The sequence below is a fragment of the Sitophilus oryzae genome, unplaced genomic scaffold (assembly GCF_002938485.1).
Source record: "Sitophilus oryzae breed Bouriz unplaced genomic scaffold, Soryzae_2.0 scaffold_857_pilon_pilon, whole genome shotgun sequence".
Taxonomy (NCBI): domain Eukaryota; kingdom Metazoa; phylum Arthropoda; class Insecta; order Coleoptera; family Curculionidae; genus Sitophilus; species Sitophilus oryzae.
The window spans coordinates 2,875,412-2,900,551 of NW_022147480.1; the positions used below are offsets into that span (position 1 = coordinate 2,875,412).

Below are 25,140 nucleotides of genomic sequence, written 5' to 3' on the forward strand. Positions count from 1 at the left end.
ATGAGACATTCTTTTTGAATGCTTACCTGTTGCCTCCCATAGGTCTAGATTCTTTAATGCTGTTACCTATGAAAATATTTTCGCGCCTTTTAACAATTCGTAGATTAATAAAGTTATGGAATTCTTAGACAGCATCAACATAACGAAAATACTTTAATTTCTAATAATTTAAAATAACCTCATATTAACTAAAGCTTATTATTGAGCGCTAAAAACCTTCGCTGTTGACGCGCTCTATAAACCAATACCTCTCTCTCTCTCTAAAAAAATTTGTCGATTATTATATAGGGTGAATCCCTGAAAGGTTTGTTTTTAGTAATCGTTATTGTCATTTGATTAGGGGTTATAATTGTATTGACGGACATCGATCAGTGTCAAAATTAAAATTTGATTGAACTGTTAACCAATTTTTGAACGATTGCCCAACAGCCTTTATATGTATCTTGCTTAAAACAAAAAACAACGAACACATACAGCTTATGTAAAGCTGAAATTTGAGAAGATATATAAACGATAATGTAAAAAAATATTTATATATTTATTTGGCAGTACATTATGGCAATATAACACAAAAAATGCAATTTTAAGCGACCTCTGGCGAAGGTACTTGGTAAGATGAAGGTCTGATCATCATCCGCGCTTGCAAGAGTCCTACTTGTGGTCCACCAAACTCACCCCAGTACATTCCTTGGTACAGCATTAAATCTGGCAGATTCCCAGGCATGTACTTCGCGTTTAGATTGCTCTTATCGCAACTTTTGTACCACCAGCCGCCATCTAAAAATATTGAAATAATATATACCCTGTATATTGTTGTCCTCCAGTTCGCTTGGAAATGACGATCGATGACATTTTCCATATAAAATGACAGCAATCTTCATTTCTAAGCCATCTCGGACGTTTTTTTCTAGTCATATTTTATTCACAACTAGCGTGTACCCGCGACTTCGTTTGCGACGAATTAATCATTTGTAATGGTGATGATAAAGCAAAGCAAGAATTTCCATTAACATACAAACTGGATAAAATTTTCCCACATTTATGTCAGCATGAGAAAAACAATATGGCGATATTATTATATAACTTGGTAATATTTGAGCGGTAGTTTCATATCGTTGGAATTTGACTTTCGAAAAATCCGTTTGCAACAAATAAGCTTTTTACATCAAGCAGTTTAAGCAGAATCGTGGTTAATCAATTACCCAACTTTTTGGAACACCCTGTATAATTTTTTAAAAAATTTCAAAATATGTAAAAAACAAAATAAATTATACGTGTCCAAGCGTTTTCCCGAAAGACTAACCGTTTTTTAAATAACAAATATTGTAATATTTGAGGGGCGTTTTCACCCTCTTGGAATGTGAGATTCGAGAAACCCCTCCTTATCGAACCTCTACACCCCACAGTCAATCCGTTTGCCAAAAATCAGCTTTAAACGTCAAGTAGTTTAAGCAGAATCGTGATTACTCAATGGCCAAATTTTATGAAACACCCTGTATAAATTTATAAAAAATCTTAAAATATGTAAAACAACAAAATAAAATATTTGTGTTTAAGAGTTTTTCCGAAAAACTCACCGGTTTTTAAATCAAAATTTATTCTAATATTTGAGGGGTAGTTTCACCCCCTTAGAATTCGAGTTTCGAAATATCCCTTCTTATCGAACCTCTACACCCTAAAGTCAATCCGTATTCCAAAAATCAGTTTTTTACGTCAAGCGCTTTAAGCAGGGTCGTGATTAATCAATGACCAGATTTTTCGAAACACCCTGTATACATTTTTAAAAAATCTTAAAATGTGTAAAAAAACAAAATAAAATATACTTGTTTAAGCGTTTTTTCGGAAACTTGACCGTTTTTTAAATAAAAAATATTGTAATATAAGGGGTGGTTTCACCCCCTTGGTACTGGAATTTCGAAAAATCCCTTCTTATGGAACCTCTACACCCTACAATCAACCTGTATGCCAAAATTGAGCTTCTTACGTTGAGTAGTTTGAGCAGGATCGTGATTAATCAGTGAGTCAGTCACTTAATAGACCGAGAGCTGGCTACATAAAAAATCTTATCATCGTTACATGGCTAATTTTTTGTGTGAAGTATCCTTTTGTGTAGCCATTGTGAAATAGTTATGTCTGCCAGCGCGATCCCGGGGCTTAAAGCGAGGGCGGCCAATCGAAAGGGTGAAATTTTGACACTAAAAATATTATTAGGTACACGAGTTATAATTGCCAAATAGCTTTTATTTATTATTAGGAAACGTGTAAAATTGTCGACAGACATTTTTCTCGTGGATGAAATGCCGGCAGACAACGCGAAAGAGGCATAGATTTTTGACAAAAGAAAATCATCGCATACATGCATGTCGGTTGGTGGAATGTCATGTTTATTGTTAATTAATTTAAAAAGCCGTATGCAAAAGGGCAGACAAAAAAATCGTTATTGAAATAATAAAAAAATATATTTATAATATAATCGTATATGATTTATCTATACTTAAATGGATGAGGCGGCCAGCGCTCCCTGAATTAAGCGCTAGAATAATATGGCGCTTTTGATAACTGTCTGCAGCTGATTGAGCCACGATCTTTTTGTCTGCCCTTTTGCATACGGCTTTTAAAATAATTTTTTTCATTCTTCAAATTTCATTTTTTAAAAATTTTTAAAATTTGATGCTTCTTTCGCGTTGTCTGTCGGCATTTTAGCGACTAGAAAAATGTCTGCCAACAATTTTCCACGTTTCTTAATAATAAATAAAAGCTATTTTCGCAATTATAACTCATGTATCTTATAATATTTTTAGTGTCAAAATTTCACCCTTTCGATTGGCCGCCCCCGCTTTAAGCCCAGGGATCGCGCTGGCAGACATGACTATTTCATAATGGCTACACAAAAGGATACTTCACACAAAAAATTAGCCATGTAACGATGATAAGGTTTTTTATGTAGCCAGCTCTTAGACTATAAGGATTTTATATACTAGTATAGATTACACGTTAACAATACTAAAATAGTACTTTTTTACATACTGTGAGATTGTGCGCAGTTTCCCTCATGCCAGGTATCTTGGTCTCTGTCCATGGTACTAAACTTGCTTCCAGCGTGGTACATCAAGGAATTTCCGGCATTTCCCTGATACCCGCTCAGAACTTTGAGGGCGTAGCCTTCCTCTTCTGATCCAACGCTAAACGACGAATAATAGGCGAATCTGTTGATATTATTTGGATCGATCAACTCTATGAGAAGTTCATTCAGGTTGCTACCTAAAAAAAATAATGTTATACAGGGTGGGTCAAATTCGACGCTTTTAAATGGAAACACCCTTTTCTATAGGAGATAGACGAAAACTAATATCGGTGTCTGGAGCTCAATTTTCATCAAAAACATGATGGTGAAAACCGCACATCAATATCTGTTACCGTTTCGGAGTTACGGAGTGTTTTTCAAAAATGTGTATTTTAAACAAATCGCTATAACTTTTTTGCTATGGAAAATTTTATATTTCTATGAAAATATTTCCAAAGCACCTTCTTACGTAGAATTTAATGGTTTAAGTATAACTTTTTTAAAATGAATAATTTAAGAGTTATCAACAGAAAATTGATTTTTTATTTGGGACACCGTATATATTTTTTAATTAACTGGAAGAGAATTTAAAATTACCTTTTCAAAAATATAGCACACTTGATATTTTGTTATAATCCCCTTCGAAATACAGAATTTTTAAAAGCTCGCCACTTTTAACTAGTAGGCTTTGGGCCCCTTATTGATGATATGCCTTTAATGGAACTCTAAAACATATTTTTCCGGCAAGACGACGCATCGCCTCTGAACGCTGAAGTTATCAGCAAATTTTTGCAGCCAATTTCAAGAATAATTGGATAGCTAACCAAGTACTATCCAATAGTACCCATGGATCTAATCCTATGGATATATTTGCGGAAGAATAAAGGTCCCTTATTCTTCCTTATAATCGAGACAAGAATTAAAAATACTTAGCACTTATGAGAGGGTATCTTTCACCCCCACTGAGTTAATGAATACCGCGAGAAATGTTCAAAAACTGCCCCGTCTACCCATAACAGAAGACGGTCGATATAAATGAACACCTGTAGCAAAAACTCATGTCTTGGTTTGCTACTTATTTTTATTGTTATTAGATATAGTTTAAATGTATTGATTGGTTAAATATATTTTAAATTGTTATAAAATTCTGCATCTCCCATAGCAAATATTATTTCCGTTTTAATTGATGCTCACAGCTAGAATTTTTTTGCATTACAGTCGGTGTCGTTCAAAGTAAGGTTCAAAGCCTACTTATTTAAAGCGGGCGAATTTTTATATACTCTATATCTCGAAGAGGAATCGAGCAAAATATCAACTGTGTTATATTTTTAGAAAGGTAAGTTTAAATTCTTTTCAATAAAGTAAAAATACACAGGGTGTCCCATATAAAAAATCAAATTTTCTGTTGATAATTCTTAAATTATTAATTTTAAAAAAATTATACTTAAACCATTAAATTCTACGTAAAAAGGTGCTTTGGAAACGTTTTCATAAAAATACAAAATTTTCCATAGAAAAAAAGTTACAGCGATTTGTTAAAAATGCATATTTTTGAAAAACACCCCGTAACTCCGAAACGGTAACAGATATCGATATGCGGTTTTCACTATCTTGTTTTTGATGAAAATTGAGCTCCAGACACCGATATTAGTTTTTGTCTATCTCCTACAGAAAAGTGTGTTTCCATTTAAAAGCGTCGAATTTGATCCACCCTGTACAGGGTGGGTCTCCACCTCTCCTCTCCACACCTCTCATACGCCGCGGAAACGCCAAGGAGAACAGTAGTTTATATCGAAATGAAATTTTAACAGCAAATGTAGGTTAACTGCAAAAATGTGCTTATTTTGCTGCTTATTAAAGCATTTTTTAAAAATATATGTAGTTATACAGGGTGTCCCCAAAAAAAGTTACACATCAAAGTTGTGTTTTTTCTAACGGAACACCCTATATATTAATTAATTTTCGGATTTTAGAAAAAAAATAAAGGTGAGTTTCATTAAAGAAGCATATACCTAAAATCTAAGGATTTTGACATATTTCACATTTTGTGAAAATGAAGAGTAATTTTTCAAATTCAATAACAGCTACCTAAATTTTAGTTGACCTTGTATAGCCTGATATTTAATTACAGTAACCATTGTATGTTAAACCAAATTAAAATTTGACCCGAAAAGTTATACAGGGTGAGACAAAATTAATATGGAATATTAGTCACTTTTAAAAGCAAGTTACTCCTTTATTTTAAATGGAACACCCAGTATATTTTTTCAGTGTTCAATGGGGAATTTATATATCTTCAAAATATTATTAAGGTTGCCTACCCTTCAGACAAAGGTTTTCCTAGATATTTTAATTTTTATGATTTTGCGTCAGTAGATCTTTATTATTTGAAAAAATCTAGGGTGGCTGTGTGATATACCTTTTGTTAATTTAACAAAAATTAAACTAATAACTTAACTACTAAAACTCCCTACAACAGGGGTATGATGGGTTCCCATATAACACACAATATCCGCAGGATTTTCATAGAATGTCGGAATGTCCCATTATAAGATCATCTTATAAACATCTATAGGATATTCTCCAGACATCCTGAAATCCAGTAGATGTCTCAGAATTGAATATCCTATGGATATCTCTGTCGTATATCTAATGTACATCCAGCTGAGATATCCAAACATGCTCATGATAATAAAATATCCTAACAATATCGTCTAGATATTTACTACTTTTTATATTACATAAAATGCAATAAACCATACAGATAGATATATATTACGTCAAGGCAACAAAATATCCTGTTGGTATCTTCTGGATAATCTGGATATTTATGAGCTTGGCCACTCCCAGTAATACAGAGAATTTAAAAAGCCCGCGCAAAAAAATTCCCACAATCCATCTCGACAGTTGTTTGTTTTTGCATCGTGTATTATTCAGTTCTTTGATTTAGTGAAATTCGAGGTGAATGCGGCCGTGTGTCGATATTGATTGAGCTTAAAAATAACTGAAACTAACAAGACTGGTTGAGTTTGACTTAGTTTTTTCATATACTCATAGTTCTAGCCTTGTTCTAGCAGAAATTCTATCCTAACCTCAACTAATGTCAAAAAACGACGAACGACTCAGGGTCTCACAATGAAAAATTTGTGACTAAATTATAGGTGAAAATTTGTTGAAAAGCGCTTGTTCTTTATCCCTAAACCCATTTTCGTGTTTGATCTATTCAAACAGAAATCCTATTTTTGTGTTTAAATTCTGAATTTCTGGAATGTGTGGTGTTAGAAATTATACCTGTATCCTGTGTGCTAACTTTGATGTAAACTGTTGCTGCTAGACATAAACTGCTAGACTCCATAAAGGGTAGTATAATCTGGTATAATACCACTATAATACCATAAGATCGAAAAACACGGCGTCAGAGGTGGCTTGGAAATGAAGATTGCTGTTATTTTGTATGTAAAATTATATGGGGAATGTCATCGATCGTAATTTTAAAGCCAATTGAACGCCGTTTTTTTTTCGATGGTACAGTATAAATTGAAAGCTCTTAACTCATACAAATAAACTTCTAAATTTTGACATAATATGTAGGTATATTTTAGACCTGTTAATAAAAATATCCAATGAATAACGTCAAAATGTGGCTAAATAAAACTAAATCGCGAACGTTTTTACTATGAACTAAGGATGAAGTAAGTATTGTCAAATAACAGTCCTCATATAATGTCCTAAAAATATTCTATAATGCTCCCAACATCATCCTTGTATTATCCTATAAATAATAAATATCCCAAATAATCGTAAAAGGCTTGCCTAGGGATGTCTTGAAGATGACTTTTTTTGTCCCATCTATTATATCTATAGGATTGTGTTGTGTTATATGGGTTATAGATTGTGTGATGACTCAAGGAAGGGGGATACAATAGATTTTTAAGGTCGCAGTGATTTACCCCCCCCCCTTACTCATTCTACATTCTGTAACACACCTGTTAGCTGATGAATTTTCTCCAAACCGAGCCACGACTCGCCGGCAATATTGCCGAATCCATTCTTGTAGTCTTGCCATCCCAAAGCGAAGTCCTGACTGCCCTGGTATCTGTTGTGGATGACCGACCAGCCGCCATCTTGCGTCTGCATTTCGCAATAGACCGGAAACGGTCGTTCCGCGGTTTCCGGTTGAATCAGGTATACACCGGAAGGGACGGTGACGTTTCTCAGTTTCAGCCATGCGCAGTTCGTCGGAATTCCGCTAGACGGCTCTGTGGATTTCGGAGATTGCGCACTAAAAACGGTGTCTATGGCCGAGTGGACGTCAATTTTGTCCAACAGAGAACTAAAAAGAAGAAAAAAGCATACATACAGATATTTTTATTTTGAAATGACTACAACTTTTGAATTTTAAATGGCACCCTCGGTATATTTTTACTTTATTCGATAGAAAATGACACTCTGAATAGAATGACATATCATATGTCAACTTTTGACATTTTCGCTTAAAAATCGTATTTTAAATTTCCATCTAGAGTGCCATGGCTGTGTTAAAAACACTAATTTTTAATCAAGGAGCCTTGGAAAAATAGACTTGATCGTCTAATGTGCCTTGTCCTGGCCAATTAAAAGGTGCTCAAATCGTATTTTTAATCATATCTCATTTTTTCCAAATGGAACGAGGGTGGATCATTAGCATATTTGTAAAAGCATTTTTTTACGAATAATTTAGTAAAACACACTTCGTATTTGGAGTCAAATTGTCGTTATGAACCGCATGTTACAATTTCAAATAAACCAAATGTGAAAATGTCAATAGTTGATATATGACTATTCAGTGTCATTTTCTGTCAAATGCAGTAAAAAAATACCGGGGGTGTCATTTAAAAATCAAAAATCATTGTCATTTCCGGTGAAAGAGGAAATGATCGAAAACAATTGAATACATCAACCAATCATAATAATTTCTGTCATATACTAACATACCAAATCTTGTTTTTTTTTATCTGAAAAAATAAAAAAGTTAAAGGGGGTTATAATACAATAGGTTATATTGAGAAACAGCCGGTATACAATATTGTAGTAAATTTCCCTATTTTAATTTCACTAAGTGCAATGCTAACGTATGATCGAAAAAACGGCGTCCAGTTGGCTCGGAAATTACGATCCTTCCTCCATTTTCTTTGCCAAAAATGTCTCTAAAACCACAAGTAAAACTTCTAATCTTTAAACCATCATACCTGACAGAAGAACTGTCGTCAGTTTTCTAGATTGTCTTTCGTTTTAAATTACAGGTAAACCGGCATGTGTATAATAACAAAAAAATATTAATTTTGATATTTGTCATACCAAACTAAAGAAAATTAAAATTATTATTATTATTATTATTCCAAAAATCAATAGTAGGCGGGTAAAACCCGATGAGACTATTGAATCACATAATCACATTCATCTATCACAGTTGTAAAAATAAATAAATAAATACTGCACTGCGTACATTCAATTAAAAAACAAATTACCAATCAAAATTAACATCACAGTTTACGATCACATGTAGTGAATAAAAAGGTTGTTCCAGCTCTTCATTTCCACATCAAGTCTATTCTTAAATGTATTTACACTTATAGCATTCACTGTATCATAGTGGAGCCTGTTTCAGCTATACACTACTCTATTTGTAATAAAGTTCCGCCTTAAGAGCTTGTTACAGCGTTCTTTATCCAATTTTTTGTTATGTCCCCTAAGGTTGTGCGTTTCACTGATACGGAAGATGTTCTTGACGCATCCATAGTAGCCACTTGTAATTTTGAATGTCTCGATGAGATCGCCACGAATTCTCCGTTCACGATGAGTTGTTAGACCAAGCCTTTGCAGTCGATCCTCGTATGGCAAATTCCTCATCTCCAAAGGAATCTTAGTGACCCTCCGCTGAACACGCTCAAGCATTTCAATGTCCCTGGCATAATAGGGGTTCCATATATGCATTGTGCATATTCAATCTTTGGTCTAATGCATGACTTATACAACTTGAGTATCATCTCGCCAGATTTGTTTGCAAATGCTGCTTTTATTAAGTAGATCATTGTATTGGCTTGTTTAACTATGCGATTTATATGGTATTCCCACTTCAGATTTTCCGCAATTTCAATGCCGAGGTCTTTTTGATGTTGCACACTTGAGACTTCTGTCTGCTCCAGATAGTATCGTTGATGTGGGTTATTAGGGCCAATGTGGAGAATGGTGCATTTTGAGTTGTTCAGTGGCATTTTCCAGATATTCGTCCACGCTTTAATGGTTGTTAAGTCTTCTTGGAGCAAATTTTTTTCAGTTAGGGGATTGCAGTACACATTTGTATCGGCGAAGGATATGTATAGTTGGTTTTAAGGGTAGGGTATAAGTCACTCAAGCAAATAATAAATAGTAGCGGGCCCAATACTGAGCCTTGTGGCACACCATTGTGAACCAAGTATTCGTCTGAAAGTGCTGATCCCACACGCACCTGGAAAGTACGGTCTCGCAAAAATGAGTTTATCAATGCCAAGATACGTCCCCTAACACCATAATGTTCCAGCTTGCATATCAAGTAATCAGCTGGGATGTTGTCAAAATCCTTCTCGAAGTCTAGGTAAATGACATCCGTCGGTTGCATGATGTCATGTGCCAAGGTCCACTGCTGAAGCCTGGATAGAATATTGGTTGTTGTAGACCTCCGAGGAAGGAAACCATGTTGTTCAGGTGGTATCACTTGGTTCGCCAAAAAGAAATCAGTCAGCTCCCTTGCCACGATTTTCTCCAGACACTTACAAATGACACTTGTCAAGCTAATAGGTCGATAGTTTTCGATTATTTAGAATTATTTTTGTAATTCACGAATTTTAAACTATCGTTGACTCGCCCTGTAGGTAGATTAAACTCATACTTACTTTGTATTATTTTCTAATCGCGATACATTGAATTTTAGACTGGCAACGTCAGAGCTAAGCAGTCGCAATGTGGCAATAGTCAACTTGACACCTCTGTCGATTTCGTCAATTCTTTCGTCGATTTTATTCTCATTTGGATTGCGCTGGTTAATATCATACCTACGAGGTCTTTCTAAAAATAATACATAATTTAAAAGCAATAAAAGCATGAGAAGGTGAAAAAAACGTCGTCACAGTGACCTTTGAAATAAATAACCATTATTTTTTATTGCATTCGTTTTTTGAAAAACTTTAGAATTAAATTTTATGTTTAAATGCGTTTTATAAGTAAAATTTGGTTAGATTGTTAATATCGTAATCAAAATACCTAGGAGGTATTTTAGTTTAAACTTGATGGATAGGAACAGGATATATTAGTTTATTTTTCTGGAGTATATTTAGTTTATTATTTGGATGAAATGAATTTTCGAGAGGTAATTTTCAAATTCCAACGTGATGTAAAACGAAAGCAAGTTAATACCTCTTTAAGTGTAAACTAAACTTACTAAAATAAATTAAATCTAAATCTACAGGGTGGTCCGAACTGTATTCCGGAAACTTTGACAGCATATTCTGCAGATAAAAATAAGTAAAAAAGTTTGTATAAATGTACATATGTCCTAAAATGCTTAGTTTCGGAAATACCGGGTGTAGAAGTTTTATATTTATTACGATTTTTTCCAAACAATTTCTGAAATAACGTCAATATTTGGATGAAAATGGGCGTCTGGGAGTTTTTTGACATGAGAAATTTTATTTTGATGTCAATAGGACTCCTATTTGTAGGGGGCGCCACCTACATTTGTTTTAACTGTTTTAAAGAGTAATAACTTTTCGTCCGTACCTGTATAAAGCTACTGAGTAAAAAAATATACATTTCCGTGACTTTTTACGTAAAAAATATCTCTTAGTAAAAATCGCTCCGAGCAACCGTTCTGAAGATACTTAGAACGGAAATAGTCAATACATGTCATTATTGACAACAAATAAACACGTAGGAGTTAGATAGTTATTTGACTGAAATAATAAATTTAGTAAATTTTAATTTTTTCTATATCATATCATATATATCTATAATCATAATTTTTTCTGCGAAAAAAAATGACGAGAAAACAGTTTCTGTTGAACTTTTAGCAAAAAAACATTTAAAATTTATAATTTCAGTCTAATAACTATTTAGTCAACATGTTTAATTTATGTCAATGATGACAGGTATTGATAAATTCAATTCCAAATATCTCGAAAACCATTACTCGTAGGGATTTTTACCAAGAGACCTTTTTTAGGTAAAAAACGTCAAAAATGTATATTTTTTACTCAGTAGTTTTATACAGGTACCGACGAAAAGTTATTACTCTCCAAACCAGTTAAAAAATATGTAGGTGTTTAATTTATGTCAATGATGACAGGTATTGATAAATTCAATTCCAAATATCTCGAAAACCATTACTCGTAGGGATTTTTACCAAGAGACCTTTTTTAGGTAAAAAACGTCAAAAATGTATATTTTTTACTCAGTAGTTTTATACAGGTACCGACGAAAAGTTATTACTCTCCAAACCAGTTAAAAAATATGTAGGTGGCACCCTCTACAAGTAGGAGTCATATTGACATCAAAATCAAGTTTCTCATGTCAAAAAACTCCCAAGCACAAATTTTCGCCCAAATATTAATGTTACTTCAGAAATTATTTGGAAAAATCGAAATAAAAATGAAACTTCTACACCCAAGCATTTCAGGACATACCTTTATACGAACTTCTTTACTTATTTTTAACTGTAAAATATGTTGCCGAAGTTTCCGGAATACAGTTCGGACCACCCTGTATAGTAATAATAGTTATTATACCAGGGTGAGTCTTAAATAAGCGCAAATATTTTCAGGGCTGGTAGATCTCGAAAAAAGAAACATATTTTCTCTTTACCGTTTTTCAAATAAATCCAAAATAGCCGAGATATTATACCACACGAGTACAGAATCACACCCTGTATATTTGCTACTATTAAAACCTTTGATTAGAACTAATTAAATGTAAACAATAGTTTCACGGACACCCTGTACAATGTCCTGAATTAGAGTGTCATTGAATTATATTATCGTTATCTTTATTGCTAGTTAAAAATAGTTTTTTTTAAATACGTTTTCTATGTAATTGACTTAAAAATACTTTTTTAAGGAAAAGGGTTTTAAGGAAAGTGGCAATATGTACACAGGGTATTTAAAATTATTGAAATGACAAATAGAATTCTAGAGATGATCTACAGGGTGTCCCGGGCTGAGCGTACATTAGGTGAAAAGGTACAGCTGACCACAGCATAATACCTAGGGGTTATATTATACTGCGCTATAAACTTCTTTTGGTCGATTTCACACACTTTTGGTCGGTTTACACACTTTGTCGCACTCACTGTTCACTGTTCGGAAGCTTATTGTCTAGGAAAAAAAACTATAACTAGCTTAATACTACTGACAAATGCTGATTTCGGAAAAAGTAGTTACCTAGCACTAACCTTCCGCGTTTACTGAATAATTTAATTTTCCTGGCTTGGAAAATTTAGAATTTCTTGGAGCAGAAACGTAAAACTTGTGTATGACACGTAAATTAACTTGTGTGTGCAACGTAAAATAACTGGCGTATTTTTCGCTGTTTCTTGGTGCAGAAACTTTTATAATTTTTGTTCACTGGCGCGTGAAAGAGACTAACTTGGACTATGTATTTTTAGTAGTTTCTTGGTGCAGAAACTTTTGTGTTCACTGGCGCGTGAAAGCTTTGAAAATCGTAACAGGGTACGATCGCGGGCGTTGGCGGTACTACCCCTTGTCGGTGAGAGACTGAGTAAGACTCTTTATTTTTACACCCGCAAAATGGTCAGTTGTCCCGGATGGTACGTGATGTACGTGACCATTTTGCAGCCACATTTTCTTCTGGGAATCATACTTTCGTCGTGACTTTCTCTTCGTATTTTAGGGTGTTATTTAGATTTTATTGGCGGGAATTTCCCAAGGAGTATATGTTTGTAGCTTGCTTTGTTTGCAACAGAATTGAAAAGCCTTTTCACTAGTGAAATAAAAAAGTGGGTTTCTATTTGAAAAAAAAATTATTTATGATAATTTTTTAATTGCCCAATTCATTGACAGCTGCGGCCATTATTATTCGAACAATTTAATTTTTGAAATAGATAACTACATGTCTTCTCTTTATGGCACAGTGGCTGTGGTAATCACTAAATTGGACGTTTAGGCTATACAATTTTTTTTAACAGGCAGTTTTTTCCGTCGAAAAATTTTAAATATTTTTTTATCTCAAAAACGATTAATGTTAGGTATACAGTGTTTAATATCAGAATTTATAACATTTTGCAGAGAATTTAAGTATGTAATAAAAATGGGGGTACCCATTTAAAATAAGAAAGTTGTTGTCAACTTCCGGTATTTCCGGAAGTGCCGCAATCCGCAATATTGAAAATATTTTAATAGATAGATCCCGTTGTGAAACAATGATGTGCAAAAAATCTCCGATCTAGATATTGTAGTTCTTTAGAAACTTCTAATGCACGCTCAGCCTGGGACACCCTGTATACCCTATTTTATATTCTATAAACTTGCCTACAACTCGTCTGATTTCCTTCTTGTAATCCTCAACCACGTTCCTGATGGCTCTGTTTTGGTATTCGATCGACCTAGAGCTATCCCTTATTTCGTTTCTTATAACGTTTATCTGCTCTTGCAGGCTCCTTTCTAGCATCTGTAGCCTGTTCTCTACGTTTCTTAAATCGCACGATGACGCCAGTGTTGTTTTTTCTCTCTCCAACGAATAACTCTGCGGGATTATATTGTCAATAATAAACAATCTTAATTAAATCATCGATGAATATCTTTAAGGCTAAATACAGGGTGACGCCTCTCTCATACGACGCGGAGGCTCCAAGGAGAACGGTAGTTTTTGGTTGCATGTGACAAAAATTAGCTAGTTAAAATCAAATGCTCAGAATGTTTCCTTTCTTGTTCACTGCATAAAATGCCATTAATCTAATAAAACTTAGCTTTATTTTTCTTCTAGAATTCGACAATCAATTAATATATAGGGCGTTCCGTTACAAAAAACACGACTTTGATATGTAACTTTTTTGGGGACACCCTGTAGGACTCTGTATATTTTTAAAAAGTGCTCTGAATTAATCTACATATGCCCACAAAATTTCATTTCAATTCAAACTGTCGTTCTCCTTGGAGCCTCCGCGTCGTATGAGAGGCGCCATCCTGTATGTATCGTGACTATACGTTATGCTAAAGAGGCTTTATTAATGCCGATTGAAGAATTTCTGTTTGTTTTGTTGAGTGTCTCGTTGAAATAAAATAATACTGCATGATCTAATATGAACCTTCCTCAAAGTAGGCGTAGAAATATAATTTTCAATTCAAATTTTAATATTATATCCATATCTGTCAATCAATATCTTATTTGTTGCAAAAAAAGGCTTGAACTGTCTGACGAATTGAACAGCTCATTTACAAAGTATTTTTCAACATAACTTCTATTGAAAACATGAATTAAGCATGGAATACAAATTCTATAACAAGAATATTGGAAAACAGGGTCCGGCAATAGTGCGTCGGGCATCTGTAGCCCCTAGAATAAAAAACTTGGGACCTCTGTTTAAGTCCAAATCTTAAAATTATGTACTAGGATGTATTTCAAGAAAATATTTTAACTTCTGAAACTATTGAAATATATTGATTCATATCTTATAGTCTAAGGGCTGGCTACATAAAAAACCTTATCGTCGTTACATGGCTAATTTTTTGTGTGAAGTATCCTTTTGTGTAGCCATTATGAAATAGTCATGTCTGCCAGCGCGATCGCCGGGCTTAAAGCGGGGGCGGCCAATCGAAAGGGTGAAATTTTGACACTAAAAATATTATAAGATACATGAGTTATAATTGCGAAAATAGCTTTTATTTATTATTAAGAAACGTGGAAAATTGTTGCCAGACTTGGTTTAGTTATTTGGCGGGTTCGTTAGCGTGGTTATTTGGAGAGTGTTAATTCATTGATTAGTTGGTTATTTGGTGGGGTTGGTTGATTTTTACTAATTTATATTGGTTTTTTATATTTTTTATCAGTGGCGTTGGTTAAGTTGGTTATTTGGTGGGGTGGATAGCGTTGGTTAGTCCTTATAAAATTCCTATATTTCATAAAGCCGTCAAGTGCGTCCATATATATGTGCGTCACATCAACGACGTCATACCTATTAACGGCATTTTAGTAAGCTACCGTTTAACGGCAGTTTAAGTACAGCCTTTTAAAAATTTGTGTATTCCTTTTCATAAGTTATTCCGGATTTAAATGGAAGATATAGTATATAGTTTGGATATGGCGTTTGTCGTCTCAGCCTGAATATCTGTTGGTAATTTACTTATTTCGTTTTGAGCCATTTCTGGCCCCAATTCAACCAGCAATATTGTTTTATACACGAAGATAAAATTGCATTATCGTCTTTTCGGTCAACGATAAAATACCATTTTATCGTCTTGTATAAAAAATAACTATGTATTTTTTTTTCTCTAAAATGATATTGAAATTTGGAATAGTATAAACGCGGATTGACCATTTTAGAACACAACCAAAAACTTTTATAAAAAATGTATTTTTCTTAGAAAGTTAATACCTACTTAATAAAAAGTGTTTTTCTCTTCAAAAGAGAACCCGGTAACATACAGTAGAGAAACAAAAATTACGTATAAAAGTTACTCACCTCGCGAACGCCAAACAAACATAGAAAAACGCTAAAAATAACCGGCTTGGGCAGGAGTAGCATTGTTGACTCGGGTACCGCCAAGAATTCGCGTACGACTGAAAGAACGAAGTCTCAAGCCAAGTGCTCAATCATACGCTTAATGAGACTACTTTGTACTCGAATTGTTAATGAAAATGTGGCCCACAAAAATAGATTTTTAGAGATATGATATTTCACCCGTAATATACCGGTTCTCGATAACCAACCGCATTACGGATTAGTCATTTTGAATGGCAAATCCTAACCATGGGGGGATCGAGGGCGCATCGCTATAGCTTTATACAGGGTGGCGCACCTCATTCGCCTCGGATGATTATACGAAAACGGAAAGATGTAGAAGCAAAATATTTTATGGGTATATGTGGGAAGGCAATGTGCATAATTTAAAATTATTTTCAAATGTTCAGGGTGTCAGAACTAAGATCTATACCAAAGTTATACTTTTTCTTATGGAACACCCTGTATTTTATTTCATTTTTGGATTCTTTGGCATAAAATAAGGCATTTATTATAAAGGTTAAATATGTTTAAAACCTCTACTTTTTGAGATATTTAAAGATGTTCAAATATGAATGCTATAATAAAAAAGTTCGTCAACACCTTGTACATTATTTTTTAGAATTAATTCTTGTGCTAACTTTCAAGCCAGAGAAATAAACTTTACTAAAAAATTTGATTGCTTCCTTAAATGTATACAGGGGTATCAAAAATTGCTGGTCTATTTTAAATATTGCAACACTATGTATTTTTTTCCAAGCATATCTAGATGCGTTATTTCAAGTCGAAGCATATTTAAATGCTCTTTTCAAATTTTTCAAACTATATTAGGGTTTCCTATACCTATCTGGCTCAGATTTTGAATAAAAAACGATTTTTCAAAAAAATTGTGATCAAGATGGCTGGTGCTGGTGTCGCCAAGGCAATTTTTTAGTGACACTTATATTAGCTATTTTCAAAATCGACATTAGTTTATGGACTTTATTTAAATTTATAACAGGTTATTTCAAAAATAGCTAATAGGTGTCACTAGCAAATTGCCATGGCGACCCCAGTCATCTTGATTGCCATTTTATTGAAAAATCGCCTTTTATTCAAAATCAGAGTTGTTAAACTACACGTAGTAATTAATAAACTACATTTACTACATGTCACAAGTAGTTTATTAAATGTCGAGTAGTAAATGTGTAGTTTATGTAACTAATGTAGTTTTTTTAAATAACAGTGAAAACATAACCTAAAAACTTTGTTGATCAATTTAAAGAAATAAAAAATCTATATTTTGTGAATTTCTTCCTTATTATGTGATATTTTTGATACTTACTAGTTAAAAATGGTTGGAAGACGTCGATGTCTCCATACCTTGCTCCATACCTTCTGGGAAGAGGGGATTTATGAAGTTGTGCCTTTAGATGTAAAAAATCATATATTCTCCTGGAGAATGTCTATGGAGAATTTCTCCATAAGAAGTTATAGTTTATTTTGTGTTCAATGTTACTTTGTATTTCGTAGAAAATACACTTTTGTTGAAAAAAATTGTCTTTTTTTCTTATGTTATTTAACTTATACAAATATAATATAACTTCATACTTCCATGATAAGAATTTGGCTTGATTTTTGTTTAAAGTCTAAATTGTTTATGTTTTACTATATTTTTGTAGGTAGTTTTTGTGTAGTTTTTGAAGGTAGTTTTTAAAATTTTAAAACGTAGTTAATACAAAAAACTACGCGTAATTTTTGGCGTAGTTTTTTGCTTCATAAACTACTTAACAACCCTGTTCAAAATCTGAGCCAGATAGGTATCTTCTTCTTCTAGTGCGAATCCATTAATGGATGTTTGCGATAACATTTTCCATCGCTTCTCTATTAGCTTCTTCTAGTCCTGTATACATTTAAGAAAGCAATATTTTTTTTAGTAAAGTTTATTTCTCTGGCTTCCAAGTCAGCACAAGAATTAACTCTGAAAAGTAATGTACAGGATGTTAACAAACTTTTTTATTATAGCATGCATTTAAATATTTTTAAATACTATCTCAAAAACCAAATCATTTAAACATATTAAACCTTTATAATAAATGCCTTATTTTATGCCCAAGAATCCAAAAATGAAATAAAATACCGGGTATTCCATAATAAAAAATATAACTTTGGTATGGATCTTAGTTCTGACACACCCTGTATATTTGAAAATAATTTTAAATTATGCACATTGTCTCTCTACATATACCCATAAGAAAACTTGTTTCTACATCTTTCCCTTTTCGTATAGTCAACCGAGGCGAATATGGTGCGCCACCCTGTATTATCAAGAAATTATGGTTTTTAATTAAAAACTGAAAGAAAATTCCAAAATTTTTCAAAAAATTTGAAATTTTTATTTTTTTTTCGTGAAATAAACCTCATAGATGTGTTTCTGGGGTCGAAATATACTACCCCTAAAAATATTCGCACTTAGTTAAGACTCACCCTGTATATGTATCACAGAAATTACCTGGATTTAAATCGCTTTTTTTGGAATTTAGAAATCTCTACAATTCGTTTATTTTTTTGGTTTATTTTCCCTTCTACTTTTCAATTCCTATAAATAACCATATTAGAATTTAGAATGATTAATTTATACATTAAAAAAACTACCCATTATTAGATCATTGATAACGGTTATCATACATCGATTATACATAAATCTCAGTATTCTATAAAATTTCCATGTCTTTACATTGTGACTCAAATATATTTTTTACTCTAAAATCTATGTCTTATTTATTCCTTCTGTGGATTTTCCGTAAGATAACCATTCCAAAAATACCATAATGTCATGTCAGTGTCTAATCACTCAGTCTCTACTGAGTGATTTAATTTTCGGGGAATATAGGTATACAGGGTTGTTTACCACATACGACACGGAGTATTGTAACTAAACGATTAGATTTTTACAAATTATAAGTTTTGGGTTCATTGAACGACTATTAGAGCTACAATTTAAAAATATTTTACAAGATACAGAGTGTCCCAAATAAGTAAAAAATATTATAGTTGTATTTTTTTAAATGGAACACCCTGTATATTATTCTATTTTTGGATTCTACGTTTGAAATAAAGGTAAATTTGATTAAGGTTTATCACACTTAAACCTTACCGTTTATGAAATATTTTCAATTTTATGAAATTGCAGTAAAATTTTTAAGGCTTCATTTCTCCAAGGGTATCAAAGTTTTTAATACTAAATATTTACTGAAGATTATTTATTGATCAGATATTGTGTTGCAATAATAAAACTTTTACTACCTTATACAGAGTGTCCAAAAATTCATATTAAATAATTACTAGCTTTCAACGGCAATAACTTCTTTAATTTATATATATTTTAAGTGAATCAGATGCACAATGAAATTGTCTATCAAATTGTATTATACCATTTTTTACCCATCTCTTCAAGTTTTCATAGAAAACGATTTTTTTTATAATTTAGACCTCATTAATCACTATGCCCATGGAATATTGACATTTTAGCTTATTTTTAAAGATGTAACAAATTTTCAAAGGGTACAGATACTAAAATTGTCGATATAGTGGCTTATTTAATTAAAAAATTAAAAATACCGTTTAAATATTTTTTTGTTAAAGAGGACCAATTAATATGATCCCAATATTCAAACTACATTAATTGACTGTTTACGTTGATTAATAATAATTGCTCCAAATACTAAAAAACTGTATTTTGTGTGTGTATTAGACAGCGTGGTAAAAAGTAACACCTTATAAATTTTATTTCATTTTTTGACGAATGCTTATTTATAAAAACAGAGACGTTCATTTTCATAACTTATTTTTATATTGATTTCGGGGCCAAATCCACATTTATTTAGAATACTTTATTAATTAAAACAATTTAAAAGTATGTAATTAACTAATTTTTGGTGTTTTTGGTCGGAAATAATGGTGGTATAATTAATTGGTATACTCTTTTACAAAGATTTAAATAGTTTTTTTGTATGCCAATGAACTTGCAATATTTACCACCTGTACATTTTGTACATATATGGTGCTATAAAAAATCTGAAATGTCAATATTCCATGGGTATATTGATAAATGAGGTCTAAATTATAAGAAAATGTATTTTCTATGAAAACTTGAAGAGATAGGTAAAAATGGTATAATACAATTTGATAGACAATTAAATTGTGCATCTGTTTCAGGTAAAATATATAGGGTGTTCTATTTAAATTAACCAAGTTATTGCCGTTTAAAGCTAGTAATTATTTAGTATAAATTTTTGGACACTCTGTATAAGACAGTAAAATTTTTATTATTGCAACACAATATCTAATCAATGAATAATTTTCAGTAAATATTTAGCATTAAAAACTTTGATACCCTTGGAGAAATGAAGCATTAAAATGTTTACTGGAATTTCATAAAATTGAAAATATTTCAAAAACGGTAAGGTTTAAGTGTGATAAACCTTAATCAAATTTACCTTTATTTCGATCGTAGTATCCCAAAATAGAATAATATACAGGGTGTTCCATTTAAAAAAATACAACTATAATATTTTTTACTTATTTGGGACACTCTGTATCTTGTAAAAATATTTTTAAATTGTACCGTAAAATGGGGTGAATAGAAACATAGTGGTGAATAGAAACAAAATTTCTGAAAAAAATCAAATCACGATTAAAAATATTCAAAGTAAAAAGAGTCGACATATCTAATTTTTCTATCATTGGTAATACCAAAGGTAATACACAATAAAATGTAAAAACTATATTTTTATCTGTGGCAGCACTGTTTCTGTCAATCAGCTGATCAATAAATCTGAGATCGATTTATCACCTATTTTCGTTAGTATATTCTGTCACCTATTTTGTCAACTTTATCAATAAAATATTTATTTTTAAAGTAATACATAAGCTGGTAAGTTGTCATATTATATGTATTGTTAATTATTCTTAAACCTACTTAAATATGTAATAATTTACTGTTTCTATCACCTTGTTGGAAGTAGAATAGATAAAAACATTAATAAAAAAAAAACATAAACATTAACATCAATGTGTGTTTCTATTCTCCCGAATAGCAGGTGAATAGAAACACAAATGTTATTTTTATTTAATATTTATATGCATATTTTTCAAAAATCAAATTATATGTATACGCAAAGAACAAACAAAGACCCATGTTTTAAAATATTCGGGAAAATAATACCACATTTTTATCAACCGGTATATCGCTAATAGTCTACGAAACTGTTTCTATTCACCCCATTTTACGGTAGCTCTAATAGTCCTTCAATGAACCTAAAACTTACAATTTGTAAAAATCTAATCGTTTAGCTACAATACTCCGTGTCGTAGGTATGTGGTGAACAACCCTGTATAAAACTAGTTTTAAAAATTATCCTCTAATCTGTCGTTTTTTATTTAATTAACCCTGTAGTTAGTTAACTCTGTAATGAAACAAAAATAAATTTCAAAACTAAACCAATGAAACAAATTTAAGTTTTAATAATAGAATGCAGACCGTAATATAAGAAGTTTATTTGTCTAAAATATTTCGCTAAATAGATACACCATATGGTAGTTTTATTAAGCAAAAACGGCTTGTCATAGTTTTATGAAACTGAACGATATGAAATATTAATTAATGGTAATTCTGGAGCTCATGAGACATGTTTAACATTTGCCCCTGCAATATAAAATGAAAAATTCATTGAATAAAGAGTATTTTATTCAATGGGAAGTAATAAAGGATAAATAAATATAATTTTTATAATTCTTGAAGAAAAAAAAACTCGGGCTCAGCCGGGATTTGAACCCGGGACCTCTCGCACCCAAAGCGAGAATCATACCCCTAGACCACTGAGCCTCAGTACGTAGGTGTCTTCTAAACTGTATTATTAACCAAACATGATTCATATATATTAAAGAAAACCGTAAAATTATTATATCAAATTTTTGATTTTTTTTGAGAACCGCATACTTCAAGTTCACACCTCTGTTCACACACAGACACAGCACAGAGACACAGTTATCTTGCAATACAATTTTAAAAAATAATTAAACCACAGAAGATAAACTAAAAAGATGCATTTCATATTTTTACCATAAGATGGCATTTCAGTTGAAAAAAATGAGACAAAGGCTGTGGACAAAGGTAAACACGAGAAACTTTTGCAGCCTTGTGTGTAAAATAACGAAATACGAAATAATTTAAGCTAAGATAGTTTTACCCAACAATGCCTATAGTTATTAAGCCGTAAGTACCATATTATTGCAATACATATAACAGTATTTTAAACTTGAAACCTTTCAAACAACTTGGAAGAATATTTGGCGCCAAAATTGTTTTTGTTTGGGACTGTCACTGTCAAACCACGGCATGTCAAGTCAAACTCAAATATAACATAACCTCAAATAAACTTTAGGAACAAAATATTTTGCAATCGTTTGTAATTTTTTAATAACCGTTTTGTTATAAAGGAAATAAAAAATTTAGAATTTGTGTGTGAATTTACTGTGAACAGTGTCGATGGGCCCCCCAAAAAGGTCCGGATTTAAAAGTGAAAAGGCATCGAAAAAACGTAAAAAAGAGGAGGAAGATGCCTGGATACCAGAGGAAGACGATACCACAGGTACGTATAAATATGAAATACCTAAATATAAATAAACAATAGTACCCCACATTCCACTTTGTACACACTTTGTACACAAACTATTGAACTAATAATGGTATATTTTAACTCTATGTATATCTGTTCGTTCAAGGAGAGGGAGAAGAAGCATCTGTACCAGGAGCAGCAGCACGAGATGCTGAAAAATCTGATGAAAAAGCACAAGAAGATGAATTCGGTGCGAAAGATTACAGATCTCAAATGGTCCTAAAGCCTGACAATACATCCAGGCCTTTATGGGTAGCTCCAAATGGACACATTTTTCTCGAGTCTTTCTCTCCAGTTTATAAACATGCCCACGATTTTTTAATTGGTAATTATTTATTTTCAAGTACATTTTCAAAGTTAGTTTGTGTTTAAATTAGTTAGTCGACTCATACGATTCGGAGGCTCCAAAGAGAATGACAGTTTGTATTGAAATGGAATTTTGGGAGTACACCTATGTAAGGTGTATATATGAGTTCTGCAAGGTGTCCCCAAAAAAGTTTCACATGAAAGTTGTGTTTCTTGTAATTGAACACCCTATATATTAGTTGATTTTCACATTCTAGGAAAGAAATAAAGGTGGGTTTCATTAGAGAAGCATATGTCTAAAATGTAAGGTTTTTGACATAATTAACAATTTCTAAAAATGAACAAGAAATTTTAAATTTCAATAAAAGCTACCTAAATTGGAATTGTAGGCTAATATGTAGTTAAACTAACCATTGTACTGTACATTATAAATATATACATAACATAATTTACATTGTAAATCAAATTATAACTTGACTCCAAAAAGTTATACAGAGTGCGCAAAAATTAATATTAGACATTGGTCACTTTTGTGTGTGCAATTTATTTTTTTTATTTTAAATGGAACACCCGTTGTATTATTCCTATATTCAATGAAGAATTCATGTCTCTTTAATTAAATACTATTAATGTTGCCTACCTTTCCGACATAGGTTTTCTTAAATATTTTCGTTTTTATTATTTAGTGGCAATAGATCTTTATTACTTGATAAAATCTAGATAGTTGTAAATTTATCAACATTATGTTATTAAACTGTCATTCTCATATTAATGTTGCCTACCTTTCCGACATAGGTTTTCTTAAATATTTTCGTTTTTATTATTTAGTGGCAATAGATCTTTATTACTTGATAAAATCTAGATAGTTGTAAATTTATCAACATTATGTTATTAAACTGTCATTCTCCTTGGAGCTTCCGCGTCAAATGAGATTCGCCACCCTGTATATTATATTTTTTGATTTTCTGATTAAAAATATCTTGCTAACCTCAAAAAATAGCCATTTCAGAACCCGTATCTCGGCCAGAACATATACATGAATACAAATTAACAGCATATTCCCTATATGCAGCTGTAAGTGTTGGTTTACAAACAAACGATATAATTGAATACTTAAAAAGATTGAGGTAATATATATTAAATGAGCTTAAATCAATTTTATCTACAAAACAAATAAATTTGTAGCAAAACTACTGTTCCCGATGGAATAATAGAGTTTATAAAACTCTGTACTCTATCGTATGGTAAAGTTAAGTTGGTTTTGAAGCACAATAAGTATTTTGTTGAAAGCCCCCATCCAGAAATACTTCAAAAACTGTTGAAGGATCCGGTTATACAAGAATGTCGATTAAGAAGAAATGTAGAGGAGGAAGGCGATGGATTTATTACACAAGTAACTATGATAAATATACAGGGTCCGGCAATAGTGCGTCGGGCATCTGTAGCTCCTAGAATAAAAACTTGGAATTTTCTTTAAGTGTAAACCTAAAGTGTGTACGAGGATGTATTTCAGGAAAATATTTTAACTTTATATGGTGGCTCAAAAAAACGTGAGTGGGTCGGGATGATTTTTTTAAATGTATATTCTTGCAGTTTCGGTTTCCTTTCTAATTACTTTACTTAATCCTAAGATAAATATATTTCGATAGTTTCAGAGATATTAATAAATAAATAAAAATATATATTTTTCAACCTTCCTAAAAAAATTATTACAAATCGCCAGTGAAACGTGATAACCTGCTAACTCCATTTTTTACGTTAATACGTTTTTTTATACTGTCAAGAAAAATGGCCAGAAATTAAAAATGTATTACTGGTTGCCTGCACAACCGCAACGTATCCGCCAGAAATTAAAAGACTTTTTCGGGCGCCATCTTTTGGTCAAGTCGAGAAGTAAGGGAATCAGACAATAGAATTGTCTGGTATGACACTTAAAATGATTCTGGAACAATTCATTTTTAAATCCACTGTATATCGAAAACGGTAAGAGCAAAGTATACTAAACTATATATTTTTGAAATTAGCTAAAATATGTCTACCGGACCATGTTAAAATATGTGGGGGTTTCTATTTAAAAAAATCAAGATGGCGTCGTATCTGTCAAAATTGACGTTTTAAAAATTTTGGTGTAGAGAATCGGCATCCTCGCGAAAAATTACATTAGAAAATCTTTCTACTATCTTTAAATACCAAACAGGAAAATTATAAACCGAGTGAGACACTTTAAAATGATGTCCCTGTACATATTTTTTTGTACCGTTTTTTCAAAATATGTCTACCCGGACCATGCTAAAATATGATAGGATTTCTATTTAAAAAAAATCAAGATGGCGTCGTATCTGTCAAAATTGACGTTTTAAAAAATT

The 25,140-nt window shown here is 32.1% G+C and overlaps 3 protein-coding genes and 1 non-coding gene across 4 annotated transcripts in view; 2 read left to right on the top strand and 2 right to left on the bottom strand.

Moving 5' to 3' along the window:
* Nucleotides 1–519: 519 nt before the first annotated feature.
* On the bottom strand, nt 520–16,021 carry LOC115889940 (angiopoietin-related protein 2-like). The gene is made up of 6 exons (XM_030910044.1): nt 15,771–16,021; nt 13,621–13,834; nt 9,976–10,147; nt 7,051–7,397; nt 3,028–3,261; nt 520–777 (listed from the first exon to the last, which is right to left on the bottom strand). The coding sequence occupies exons 1-6, from the start codon at nt 15,831–15,833 to the stop codon at nt 584–586; spliced, it is 1,224 nt and encodes a 407-aa protein (XP_030765904.1). The 5' UTR covers nt 15,834–16,021; the 3' UTR covers nt 520–583.
* Nucleotides 16,022–21,603: 5,582 nt separating this feature from the next.
* On the bottom strand, nt 21,604–21,675 carry Trnap-ugg. Its single transcript has one exon. It is a non-coding gene; the product is annotated as a tRNA-Pro (tRNA).
* A 96-nt stretch (nt 21,676–21,771) lies between these two features.
* Nucleotides 21,772–25,140, top strand: part of LOC115889886 (chromosome transmission fidelity protein 8 homolog) — a 34,245-nt gene continuing 30,876 nt past the window's right edge. The window contains exon 1 of the mRNA XM_030909976.1: nt 21,772–22,065. Within this exon, the coding sequence (XP_030765836.1) occupies nt 22,046–22,065 (20 nt within the window). The 5' untranslated portion in view covers nt 21,772–22,045. The remainder of the gene's footprint in view (nt 22,066–25,140) is intronic.
* Nucleotides 22,183–25,140, top strand: part of LOC115889885 (general transcription and DNA repair factor IIH helicase subunit XPB) — a 30,773-nt gene continuing 27,815 nt past the window's right edge. The window contains exons 1-4 of the mRNA XM_030909975.1: nt 22,183–22,441; nt 22,575–22,793; nt 23,775–23,901; nt 23,960–24,167. Coding sequence (XP_030765835.1) covers nt 22,339–22,441; nt 22,575–22,793; nt 23,775–23,901; nt 23,960–24,167 — 657 coding nt within the window. The 5' untranslated portion in view covers nt 22,183–22,338. The remainder of the gene's footprint in view (nt 22,442–22,574; nt 22,794–23,774; nt 23,902–23,959; nt 24,168–25,140) is intronic.

Bases quoted from the DNA above. Each gene is read 5' to 3' on its own strand.
- LOC115889940 (XM_030910044.1), bottom strand. From the start codon at position 15,833: ATGCTACTCCTGCCCAAGCCGGTTATTTTTAGCGTTTTTCTATGTTTG. The intron at 13,835-15,770 runs GTGAGTAACTTT...ATAATCCCGCAG, and splicing joins GTTTGTTTGGCGTTCGCGAG to AGTTATTCGTTGGAGAGAGA. The intron at 778-3,027 runs GTATGTAAAAAA...CAATATTTTTAG, and splicing joins AAACTGCGCACAATCTCACA to ATGGCGGCTGGTGGTACAAA.